General features: G+C 50.5%; 1 protein-coding gene across 1 annotated transcript in view; it reads right to left on the minus strand.

The window, feature by feature from the left end:
• The window catches only part of HMCN2 (hemicentin 2), a 158,361-nt gene that overhangs the window by 129,928 nt on the left and 15,956 nt on the right, over nucleotides 1-12,477 (minus strand). The window contains exons 2-4 of the mRNA XM_057724808.1: nucleotides 7,931-8,001; nucleotides 6,599-6,757; nucleotides 5,667-5,789 (exon numbers count right to left, since the gene is read on the minus strand). Coding sequence (XP_057580791.1) covers nucleotides 5,667-5,789; nucleotides 6,599-6,757; nucleotides 7,931-8,001 — 353 coding nt within the window. The remainder of the gene's footprint in view (nucleotides 1-5,666; nucleotides 5,790-6,598; nucleotides 6,758-7,930; nucleotides 8,002-12,477) is intronic.

The raw sequence follows: 12,477 nt of genomic DNA on the forward strand, positions 1-12,477 counted from the left end.
CAACTTCTTAATTAAAGAGAAAGAAGTGTGGTCCCCACTTTTTCAATAGGAATTGTGCTTCAGAGAAACCAAATCATCCCTTTGGATAAGCAAAAGCTCTTTGTCGTGGAAGAATGCCCATGAATAAATGTGGAAGGAATGATGCAATTAGGAAATCACCATTTTGCAACCCCCTAATAAAATAATTGTTTCAGGCAAGCATCCTCAGTGGATGCTAAAACCATGAGATGAAAGGTTTCTGGGGAACTAGAAGTCCACACGGAGCCCCAGAGTTACCCTACAAACCACTTGAGTCAGAAAGGGAAAAGCAGTGGCTTCCAATGCAGAGAGCTGGCTGTCACCACTTCAACCAATCAAACTTGTCATCAGTAATAGGGGAACAATCAGACATCATTTTCCTCCTGGTGCGACGCAATAGAAAATACACACAGCATCAATGACAAGATACTCCTGCCAAAAATGTCAGCCTCCATCTGAGCAGTCAATTAGACCTACCTTCCAGCTTAGAGGGCGTGAAGGAGCAAGCAGAGGGTAAAGGAACAACTTAACGACACCCTATGGAAATAATCAGATGAATCCAGAACACAGGACATTGTATAATCAAAGCCTCTCCAACGAGTCAGGGGCAAGAAAAAAGGGTGGACTACTCCAGATTTAAGGAACTGAACAGACATAACACAGTGAAATGCACAGCCCTTGATTAAATCCTGATCAGACATTTTGAGGACAAATAGGGAAATATGAATATGGACTTGGCATCAGATGACACTAGCAAAGTATTATTCATTTTATTTGGTGATACTGTGGGTTATGTTGGAGTCATCTATCTTTTTTTTTTAATCCATACTGAATTATTTACGGATAAGGTGTCATGGTTCAACACAAAGTACAGAAAGAGAGAGGTGTAGCGGGGGAGCAAAACTGTGAATTGCTGAATCTAGTTGGTACATTTTGTTTCTACTTCTCTACATCTTTGACACTTCTCATAGAAAAGTTTTAATTAAAAATCATTTAAAAGGAACAAGTATGACTTTAAAATATACCTGAGCAACCACGGGGGTATCCTATCGCCTGCCAATTCTAATCAACTGGAAGTGACTTCCTGGAATACTGTTTGGAGAAATGTGAAGCCACATTCAGCCTCAATTAGAAAAAGGTCTGTGATTGATTAGCAATGTCTGCCACGGATACGGAAATAGAAAGTGGTGTCTGGCATGCTACATATTGGCCATCCTTGCTCTAAATCACAGTCCTCCAGCTCTGCCTACCACGTGATCTTCCATGGAAGGGAAAGGGAACAGAAGGGAATTGGAAGAATTGCTCGAGATTCGGAAAATAAATACATTTTGGTCAGACTGAGCTGGAACATATGTGCCTAGATTTTACAGCAAGATTTCAGTTACCACAGGACAAGAATTCTGTGTTCTGAAAACTCCTCTGCTTTTATATTTGGAGCTACTTCATTCTTCTGTTTTTGCCTAACTTTCTAAGTAATGTTTCTCTTGAAAAGATCCCACCTGTTTTGGTTAAGACATGACGACAAGGCTCTTTGACCATGCGGGGGTGGACTGGAAGGGGCGGCCAAGGCTCCCAGCTAGGAAGGCGGACAGAAGCTGGCCACGCAAGTGAGGCAGCTCCCCCGACAGCAAAGCAACAGCTCTGTGACCACTGTCCTCTTCCCCCCGGGGCCAGGCCTTGTCAGGGGTCAGGAGGAAATCAGAACAGAGCAAGCTGCCAGGAGGTGGTGGCAGCACCAGTTGACAATTACCCAGACGGGTGACACCCGCTACTGTGTTGCAACTGTCATTACAAGCTCTTTTGAGGATGTTTTGATGGAGAGAAGATGCCCAAGACGTCAGGCTACTGAACCACGGAGAAGGCTGAGATGGGACGGAAGGCCAGCGACCCCATCGGGAGGCAGCCCGCCCATGAGGGCTACCCTGTAAGCACATCCCCACTTGGGAGCTAAGGGTGCTGGCCCTCTTGCCAACAGCAAGGCCAGACTCCGGCAGGCCCAGGCCTGGGGGCAAGGCCTTCTGGACCTGGCGATGGTCCCTGGCTCAGAGAGGAATCTAGGGAGACTTCTGAGCAGAGAGCCTTCATCAAGCAAGCTTAATGTTTATTTGCAAAGGTAATGGCTTCCAGATGTTAGCAGGACCGGGGGGCCTGGGAGCCAGCAGTGCGCTGGGGCTCATTTCTGTGTCGCTGATGGGGAAGGAATGAGAGAATCTGGCGCTGCTACCCAGGCCAGATGGTGGCCGCTCAGCCGTTCATGGCAGATAAATCATCCCCCGAGGCTCCTCCCAAAACATCGGACAGTCAGGGTGAGGAAGCTGGGGTCGAGGGTAGCGCTGAATGGGTCTCAAGAGCCACAGATCAGAAAACTGAGGGCCTCTGCCAACTGGGCACCATGGGGCACTGGGCCCAGGCTCTACTTTCCTGAGAACCTTTTCCAGAGAGAGCTCTTACTCTTCAGGGGGCTTCACCAGAGCTGGGATGTGTGTATTCTGCACTCCACTCCGAAGCACAGGGGCTGGAGGTACGGCCACCATTAACCCTCAGTCAGGGCTCCCTGGTGCCTGGCCTCATGCAGAGGTCTTCCTCTTACCCTTGCCACCATCTCTCCAGGCAGGGGCCCTCATAACCCAACTGTGCACGTGAGGAAATGGAGGCCCAGAGAGGTTAAGTGCTGAGCTCAAGGTCACACAGCAGACAGATGGCAGAACTGGGGTCTGAAGTCAGCACGTGACCTTAACCCCGCACCACCCTGCCTCCTCTGGGAAGGGTCCAGGATGAGGTCATCTCCAGGGCCTGTGTCTCCTGATCTGTTAATCTGACCCCTTCCCGTCCCCCTTACTGACTTAGAAGGCAGTTCACCTTTCCCCTGGTTAATGCCCAGATTCTGAGCAATTTGTCACATGTGTCACTGCTGCTCCTGGACAGGGAAAGGGTCTAAGTCCCCAGAATGGGACTTCCCAGGACCCAAGAGACCTGCAGGATGATGGGTTTTCCCAGCAATTCTGACAGTTCTGTTGGAGCTGGTGATAGGACATTGAGCTGGGTCTGAGCTGGGGGGGAAGCCTGTGGCACAGATGTGCTGGGGCAAGGGGTTTCTTGGACCTAGTTAAGGCTTAATTACAAATTCACACCTCTGAGGACTTCCCTGGTGGTCCTGTGGTTAAGACTCTGTGCTTCCAATGCAGGGGGCACGGGTTTGATTCCTGGTTGGGGAACTAAGGTCCTACATGCTGCGCAGCATGGCCAAAAAGAAAGCACCCCTCTGGAAGGCCCAAGGGGTCACACTGTCTGCTCCCCTGTTCGTGAAAGAAGGCAAAAGCTCCAGGTTACCCCTCCCAGGGGAGAGGATCTTCGCCTTCCTTTAGTTACTCTGGAATCTCAAAGGTGGAAAAAGCTAAATGCCCGAAAGCACTGAGACCTAAGACTGGTGATAAGGTTATCTCTCAGTGCCCAGCACCTAAAGCTGCATCAGTGCACCGTAGGTGCTCCATAAACGAAGGGAAGAGAGAACGCAAAATGCGTCGCTCCTGCCATACTGGACATACTTTGCAAAGGTCAGTGAACTAACTACACAAGCAGGGTTTGGGGGACTTCTGCAACTTCTAGCCAGAGAGCCCTTTGCTCAGGCAAAGGCACCTTTCCCTCTCCTGGGGTGATGACCACAGCCCTGGCTGCCCTGGCCACTTTCCTAGGCTTTGCCAAATGTCTGGGAGCACCTGGAAGAGGCCGGGTCCAAGGCATGAAGCTAACAAACCACACAGCTCTGTCCAGAGAGGACAGGGGTCCAGGCCCTACCCAGGGGCAGTCAATCCCGGCCATCGGAGGTCCCACCATGTCAGACGTGTGCTGCCCGGCCAGGCTCCCACGGCAGAAGGCTGGCACCATGGCCAGGAGCCAGGGGCTCCCCCCAGGTTCCATGCCTCAAGGGAGAGGCTAGGAGAGTCCAGCCCCACACCTGAGCAAGCAGTCCTCCACCGACCCAGCCAGCTGCCTGACGTCTGACTTGCCCCTGGCAGGAACCCAGTTCCCGAGCAACTGCCCAGATAGGACACCCCCAAAACAAGGACCAAGTCATCACTCCACTCTTAAATGCCTCCCACCCTCGCTTGGGCGGCCTGGTGCCAGAGCAAGCTGACATGCCAAGAAAAATAAATCCTTATGTGTTGCAGAGGACCATAAACGCCATCTGTCAACAGGGAGCGAAGGCGCTAACCTAAACACAGCCCTGGAGACCATAAATATATACAACACACGAACCCTCTCCCGGAGGCAACAGCAGCGCTGGCTCGAGGCCGTGGTGGCCTCAGAGATGCTGTTCCTCTCATCTTCCTCTTTCTCCAGCACAAGGGATCCCACGTCATTCATTCACCAGCTGCTTACCAAGCACCTGCTCCACACTGGTGGCTGTGCCAGGTGCTGGGTTACAGTAGCAAACAGGACCTTAAGGGCCCTGCTCTCAGGGAGCTCACAGCGTAATGGCATTAAATAATCGCACAGTTGCAGAATTACAATTATATAAAGCAGTACGGAGAGCTGGGAGAGGGTATGAAAAAAAACTCAAATCTTGAGAGGAAATCGAGGAAGGTGCATTTTGGCTAAGATTGGGAAGATGAGGAGCCGGGGGAGGAAGAGCTGGGAAAACAAGCCACAGGAGCAAAGGCCCTGGGGTAGGAAAGACGTGGGGCGTTGAAGAAAGAGCAGAGAGGCCAGTAGGGCGGTAGCAGCGGCCAAGGGGGAGAACACAGGCAATGGCTCAGAGAGGCAGAGCTCAGATAACGGTCTGGACCTGCTCCAGGGGACAATGGGGAGGGACCTGTTGGTCAGAGCTGTTTTAAAGGATCCAGTGGGATGCAGGCACTGACTCACCCAGGCTCAAGAAAGTCGATTGTGAGTATCACTCCCCACACTCTATGACTTCATGACAGCAGCTTAAAACCAGCCAAAGTAGGAGTATTTACACCATGGAAATGGGCATTCTTGTTCCTTCCAGAGAGACATGGTTGTGAAACATTTCCCAATACCCCACTGGAAGGATCCCTCTGGCTCCTGGGGAGGAATGGACATGCTGGGCAGAGGGAAAGTGGGGAGAGACCTGAGCAACTGATGGAAGCTGGAGGGGAGGAAGGGCAGACACCTGGTCCAAGACAGAGATGAGGACAGCTCCAGGCCATCATCAGCCCGGCACATCAGCCTTCAGGGCCAAGCAAGCCCCTCCGAGCCAAGTCCCCAAGCACAACTTCCTGCCCCAGCCACACAGCCTGAATCTGATACCCACCCCCCCATGCTTCTCCACCTCCCCACCCCCACCCCCACCCCCGGGCTCCTCGACTCTGGGGAGAAGCTCCTCCTACACATCCGCTCTGCCAAACTTTGTTAGATCCATCCTACCAGCGTGGACCTGCTGGCGGACCCGGGCTAAAACCCAGTGTACTCCAAGCTCCAGTCTTTTTACCGTCTAAACTGAGAAACCCGTAACACCTGCTTTCTGGGTGAGTGAGAGGGTTTGGCTAGATGATGCCAAAAAGCCCTGAGCGCTGGGCTTCCTGTGCTTCCTGCCACGGGGCAAGTGTTCAGCACTGCTCATCTGTGATGGCAACCAATCCACGGGCGGAGCCGCCCAAAGACGCAGTTTGTCAGGACAGGCTCACCTCGGTCACCTGCTGCTTGTCCAGGTGGAACACCTGCCCAGAACTGGTGGCAGCGATCTCCTCATAGGCCAGGTAGCCAGGATGAGTGCGGTCACCACAGTCCCCCGTCAGCACGAAGACCACCTAGAAGAGAGACAGGCAGCCTGGCTCATGGGTCCCCCATCACCTTCTACAGGTATGAGTAGCAGGGCCAGAACCAGGGAGGAGTGACCTGGAAAATGCCCCTTCCTCTCTCTGGGCTCAGATGATGCATCTGTAAAATGGGAATGACAAGAGTTCCCACCCCATGGGAGTCAGGACTGACACAGGTCACGTGTTCATCACAGGGCCAGGAATACAGTAAGTGCTCAATAAATAGGAGCCGTTATTAAATCTACAAGGAAGGGAATGGAAATCGACTCTGCTCCAAGTGGCCCCTGGAGGTCGCAGAGCTAGAAGAACCTTGGAGAACCCGAGTTTGTTCCAGATGGGAGAGCAGAGAGGCGTCCCAGCCCTTGAGGTCTTCCCCAAGGATTCCCTCCTCCCTTCCCTGCACACATCCCCTTCCCTACTCCGTGCTGTGAAAGCAAGAAGCAAAAGCCCTAGCGCATCTTCCAGGCCCTTACACAATGGAAGAAGGATGACGGGGAGCAGAGGCGACGCCAGGAGGAAGATGGATTTCCCGGACTCTGACGGGGTGTGAAAGAAGAGGGTGGTGTGCTCTTTATCAAAAATGGGCCTCGCCAGGGAGGCGTGAGGCCTGGCGGGGGGGTCCGGAGCATGAGAACACACTTGGACTTCACAGCCTAGCTAGGTCAGTGGGCTGGCCGGCGCGGCTGCCGGAGGATGGACTCAGGCTGTGCAAGAGAAGCACCAGCTCCGCTCTCCAGGCGGGGGCTCGCGGCTGCCCTTGGAGACCCCAGCCTCCCCACGACCCCCTCGTGGTGGCTCACCTGCGACTGTTTAAGCTGCAGGAGCCGCAGCACCTCGTCCTTCTTGTGGTAGTCCTTGGCGCGGGCGTCCGAGAAGACGTAGATGAAGGAGCCGGGGTTGGCAACCTCCACGGCAGCCTTGATGGCCCCCACACTCATCTCTGGGCAGTCTCCGCCTCCCTGCAGGACAGGGCGGGTCAACGGCTGCTACCCACCTCCTCCCATGGGGCCCACCCAGGGAGGTGGGGGGTCCCCTCCAATGGCCTCCGTCCCACCAGTCCAGGGCCCCAGCCATTCCCTTCCCTGAGACACAGTGTAGCATCCAATCTGCTTCTTCTGTCATTCCTTCACTCACTCATTCATTTCTTCCTTCCTTCCTTCCTTCATTCATTCCTTCCCTCACTCGTTCACGCCTTCACTCATCCGTGCCCAAGCTACAAGGTCCCACCCACGGAGTCTGGATGGGAGGCAGACTTTACATTAATCAGCACAGCATGAGTATTTAATTACCACTGTGATGAGTGCTACATGTGGGAGAGGAGGATGGGAAGGAGCCACGGGGACATCTACCAGATACGCCAAAGAAGGCACGTGTTGGCCAAGGCTTGGGGGATAGAGGGGTAGAGAGGTTGCCAGGAAAAGGAGAGCTGAAGGGTGGGCAGAGGAAAACATTCAAAGCCGCCTCCCCAGACCCTCTCTGTAACCCGCCCTGGAAGCCCTCCCCTCCCCGCCCACCAGCTGGGAGCTCTCTGCCCCCCACCCCAGGTTCGCACACCCAGCGACGGAAGCAGGATGTGTACATGGTAACTTCAATAAACGCTTCTCTCCTCAGCGCACTCATTCACTCTGTGTGGCGGGCCCTGCTCTGGGCCCTAGGGGACTTGGCAGTGAGCTAGACCGATCCATGGGGTCCCTGTCTTCAGGAAGCTGGCAGTTAGGAGACAGATGCTGAACCAGGGTGTTCAGTGTGGCCAAAAAGCCCAGGAGGCCATGGGACGTCTGACCCAGTCTTGGGCCAGGTTTTGGGGATCTGAACTGACCCCTTCCTCCCTTAGCTACCACATACCTCCTCCTCCCAACCCTGCATCCATGCAGTAAATAATAACTACCTACTACGTGCTGGGCGAAGGGACTCTTGTAGGTACTTGGTTCACTGGATAAAGGAAGAAACCCCAAGAAGTACAGAATCTGCAGGGCCCCTACGCTGGGGAAGCCCCAGGCAGAGCTGGGAGGCAGGTTATGGTGGTTGCAGGAAGTGCCATCTTGGCCTCTGGGTGGGGCAAAAACCTTGGCCGTGGCATGCACTGGGCAGAAGGGCACAGAGGACCCACAGCCAGGGGCAGCACAGCCCACCTGCACGTAGAGGTCTCTCAGCTCTCTCTGAAACACTGCTGGGTCCGCCGTGAGGGTCACCGGGCCAATATCTGTAGGGAAGAGAGAGAGTACCAGCGGGGCTTGGACTCCCAGATGCACAGCCCCCATGGGGGCAGGGGGGCAGCAACGGCCTGATGTGCTATCACCAGAGGGGAAGGGGTGGGGGAGCAGCTTCCAGGGCTGCCAGAGTCAGATCTGGAAGGGAGTTCAGGCCACTTGGCCCCCTTCCTGCTCCAAACTGGACCCAGAGCTCCAGGGGAGCCCAGAGATGGAGCAGGAGGGCAAACCCCCAGTTCCTCCCCCAGAACCACAGTCCCCGATCTTTTGTGACTGTGACTCCCCTAGGAATCTCCCCTCTACCAGCCCACCCACCCCAGCATCGGTGGGAAGGGAATCCCGGGAAGACAAAGAAACAGAGAATCGAGTAAATAGAGTTTTGGACCACACAGCAACTGGCCAAACTGACCAACACACATAAAATCTTCCAGAAACTCCATCCATAGATTAGCTCACTTGAAAAGAGCAGAAATAAATGACAAAGTTTGACTCCACCAAATGTCAGCAAGGATATGGAGTGACTGGAACTGCCATCCACTGCCAGTGGGAATGCGAAAATGGTTCAATCACTTTGGAAAACAAATGGAAGTTTCTAAAAAAGTTAAACACGCACCAACCATAGAATCCAGTCTTTCCACTCCTAGGTATTTACCCAAGAGGAATGAAAACCATACATCCACACAAAGACTTGTACTCAAACATTCATAGCAGGGACTTCCCTGGTGGCGCAGTGGTTAAGAATCTGCCTGCCAATGCAGAGAACACAGGTTCGAGCCCCGGTCTGGGAAGATCCCACATGCCGCAGAGCAATTAAGCCCATGTGCCACAACTACTGAACCTACGCTCTAGAGCCTTCAAGCCACAACTACTGAGCCCAAGTGCCGTAACTACTAAAGCCCACACACCTAGAGTCCGTGCTCCACAACAAGAGAGGCCACTGCAATGAGAAGCCCGCGCACCGCAATGAAGACCAGCCCCTGCTCGCCACAACTAGCAAAATCGGTCACGCAGCAATGAAGACCCAACACAGCCAATAAATAAATAAATTTATTTTTAAAAAAATGTTCATGGCAGCTGTGTTCACAATAGCCCAGAACTGGAAACAAGCCAGATGTCTGTAAATTGGTGAATGAATGAACAAACTGCGGTACATTCACATCAAATACCACTCAGCCAGAAAACGGAACAAGCTACCAATACAGGCAACCAGATGGATGAATGTCGCAGACGTCACCCTGCACAAAAGCCAGACACAGAAGAGGGCCTACTATATGGTTCCGTTTATAGAAAGCTCTGGAACTGGCAGAATTAATCAAAGGTGAAAAAAATCAGAACAGAGGCTGTCTGGGGGATAGGGAGATCAAAGGAAGTGTCTGGGAAGGCAGAAACGCCCTATATTGTGATGGGAATGTGGGTTCCAGGGGTGTATCGTTTGTCGAAAGTGTTAAGCAAAGGTCTGAGCATTGCAACGTATGTAAATTTTACCTCATTAAAAAGAACCGTAAAAAAATGATCATTGTTGAGTGGGGGAGTGGAGGGTGGGAGGAGGTATAGATGAAACAAGAATGGCAGATTGTTTTTTGGATATTTGGTGATGCTGGATGCTGGGGATACAGGGATTCATTATGTTGATACTACTCTGCTTCCTTTGTACATACTTGAAATTTTCCCTAATAAAAAGTTTTTTATTAAAGAGCAGTAGCTGAAAGTGACAGCTAACATAACAAGGCAACCAGCACACTGAGAACAGGGCCAGAATTCCAACTCACTACGTGCACATGTGCATAGTGGGGCTTTTGCATGGTGATGTGGACATCAGATTTCTTCAGGAAATATTTCATCTTGAGTCCTTGGTGAACTCCAGTGATGGGCTGTTTTCAGTTCAAGAATTCTAAATTCTGGTCACACACAAAAAATTCCCATACTTGGCAACTCAACCACAGACCTCAGTCCTTCTTCAAAAAGGAGGCATGTGGAATTATCTTGCATTCCTCCACAATTATCAAGGAAGGGTCTGCACACCAGCTTTTCTGCTGTATACTTTAAGAATCACCCCTGGAGGCCCCTGCCTCTCTGCTCTGTACTTATTCACCATGTCCAATGTCCCCTTCTGCGCCTACTCTGGTCTTTACCAAGCCACCTCCACCGTCTCCCTCCTTCTGAACTCTGCAGCGACTAATTCAGCCAAACCCTCACCTCTGACCTCAGACAGAGGTGATGGGAATCCTGGCTCCACCCTTCACCAGCCATGAAGCCTCTCAGAGCTTACTTCACCATCCCAAGCCTCAGTTTCCCCATCTGTAAAATGAGGCCTCTCTCCCAGCTGGGAACCATCATTGTGAGAATCCAGTGATTTCACCTCGCTTGGGTCAGAGCAAAGGCTTACAGCAAACAGGAGCTGGCCCTACTGGTCTGAATACGCAATGCTTTCTTTTCTTTTCTTTTTTTAAATTTTATTGAAGTCTAGTTGATTAACAATGTTGTGTTAATTTCTGCTGTACAGCAAAGTGATTCAGTTATACTTATATATGTACATTCTTTTTCATATTCTTTTCCATTATGGCTTAGTACAGGATATTGAATATGGTTCCCTGGGCTATACAGCAGGACCTTGCTGTTTCTCTATCCTATATATACTAGTTTGCATCTGCTAATCCCAAATTCCCAATCCGTCCCTCTCCCATTCCCACGCCTGCCCCCCCCACCCCCGCTCCTTGGCAACTACAAGTCTGGTCTCTATATCGGTGAGTCTGTTTCTTTTTCATAGATATGTTCATTTGTGTCGTATTTTAGATTCCACAGATACCTGATATCATATGCTGTTTGTCTTTCTCTTTCTGACTCACTTCACTTAGTATGATCATCTCTAGGTCCATCCGTGTTGCTGCAAATGGTATTATTTCCTTCTTTTTTATGGCTGACTAGTATTCCCTTGTATATATGTATCACATCTTCTTTATCCACGCATCTGTTAATGGACATTTAGGTTGTTTCCATATCTTGGCTATTGTGAATAGTGCTTCTATGAACATATGGGTGCATGTATCTTTTCAAATTATAATTATGCCTGGATATATGCCCAGGAGTGGGATTGCTAGATCATATGGCAACTCTATTTTTAGTTTTTTGGGGAAACTCCATACCGTTTTCCATAGCGGCTGCGCCAATTTACATTCCCACCAACAGTGTAGGAGGGTTCCCTTTTCTCCACACCCCCTCCAGCATCTGTTATTTGTAGACCATTTAATGACGGCCATTCTGACCAGCTGAACACACAATTGCTGGGCAATTTCACATGAGGCCAACAGGCAAAGGCAGTCTTGCTCCAATGAGGTCCTCAAATTCTAGTTTGACTGAGAAGAGTGACAATTTTACTCAACATTGGTTATTTCTTTATTACATAATAATATACATTCATCAAAAAATACACAACATTAATGATACTGACATTTCCTAAGCACTTACTATGTACCAGCCTATGTGCTGAGATGCTTCCTGTGTAATAGCTCACTGAATCCTCCCTCACACCTGGTAAGTCCAACTCTTACCCACAAATTACAGAGGAGAAATGAAAGCCCAGAGAGGCTAAATAAGTTGCCCAAAGACACACAGCTGGTAAGCAGCAGAGCTGGAATATTAGCTTAGGTCTGTGCAACTCCAGAATCTGAGCTCTTGACAACTGCTCCCTGTGAACTGTACATGACAATTCCTGACACGCAGAAAAAGAAGGGAACTCTACCAACCAGAGATAGTTGCTCTTATTTTTATACATAACCTTCAAAACTTTCACGCATGTTTTAAATCTTATATAAATGCATACTACTTGAAGCAGAATTTCTATTTACGTATAAATAACAACTATTTTTAACTTGACTCTTTTCACTGAACAACCTATTGTAAGTATCTTTCCAGCAGCTCAAATACTCAGTTCAAAATCATTCCTAATGGCTACAAAGTATTTCCTTCGTATAAATGTCCAATGATGGACTTGCCCATATTGTTTTGTTTCCAGTTTTTAAAATGAACAATGTTATTAAGAACAACTTTATATCCAGTACATTTAAGCACTAGTTCCATCATTTCCTTGGGATACACTCCCATAAGCAGAATTGCTCAGCCAAAGGCAAGGGCATTTGCAAAGACTTTGGATGCAAATTCAGTAACCTCATAACTGTCCTCATCCCCAGACATTCCTGCCTCTGATCCGTCTACCTGTCAGTGCCAAAGGAGCCTCCCTCACAGCCAGTTTTGCTCACATCACCCCTGCTCAAGAATCGACAGCAACGGCTCCTTACCTGGAAATCGAGAGAAGCCTCTGCAATGCCCAGTTCTGAATCTGGGTGGCCCTGCCCTCCCCTACCACAATCTATCAGACATGTCAGCCCACCTGACGGCTCCCAAGTCTGCACCAGCACTAGGCAGACCACATTCTCTCCCATTCACAGCAACATGAGAAAAATTAAGTTGGT

The sequence above is a fragment of the Hippopotamus amphibius genome, chromosome 2, assembly GCF_030028045.1.
Source record: "Hippopotamus amphibius kiboko isolate mHipAmp2 chromosome 2, mHipAmp2.hap2, whole genome shotgun sequence".
Classification (NCBI taxonomy): Eukaryota; Metazoa; Chordata; class Mammalia; order Artiodactyla; family Hippopotamidae; genus Hippopotamus; species Hippopotamus amphibius.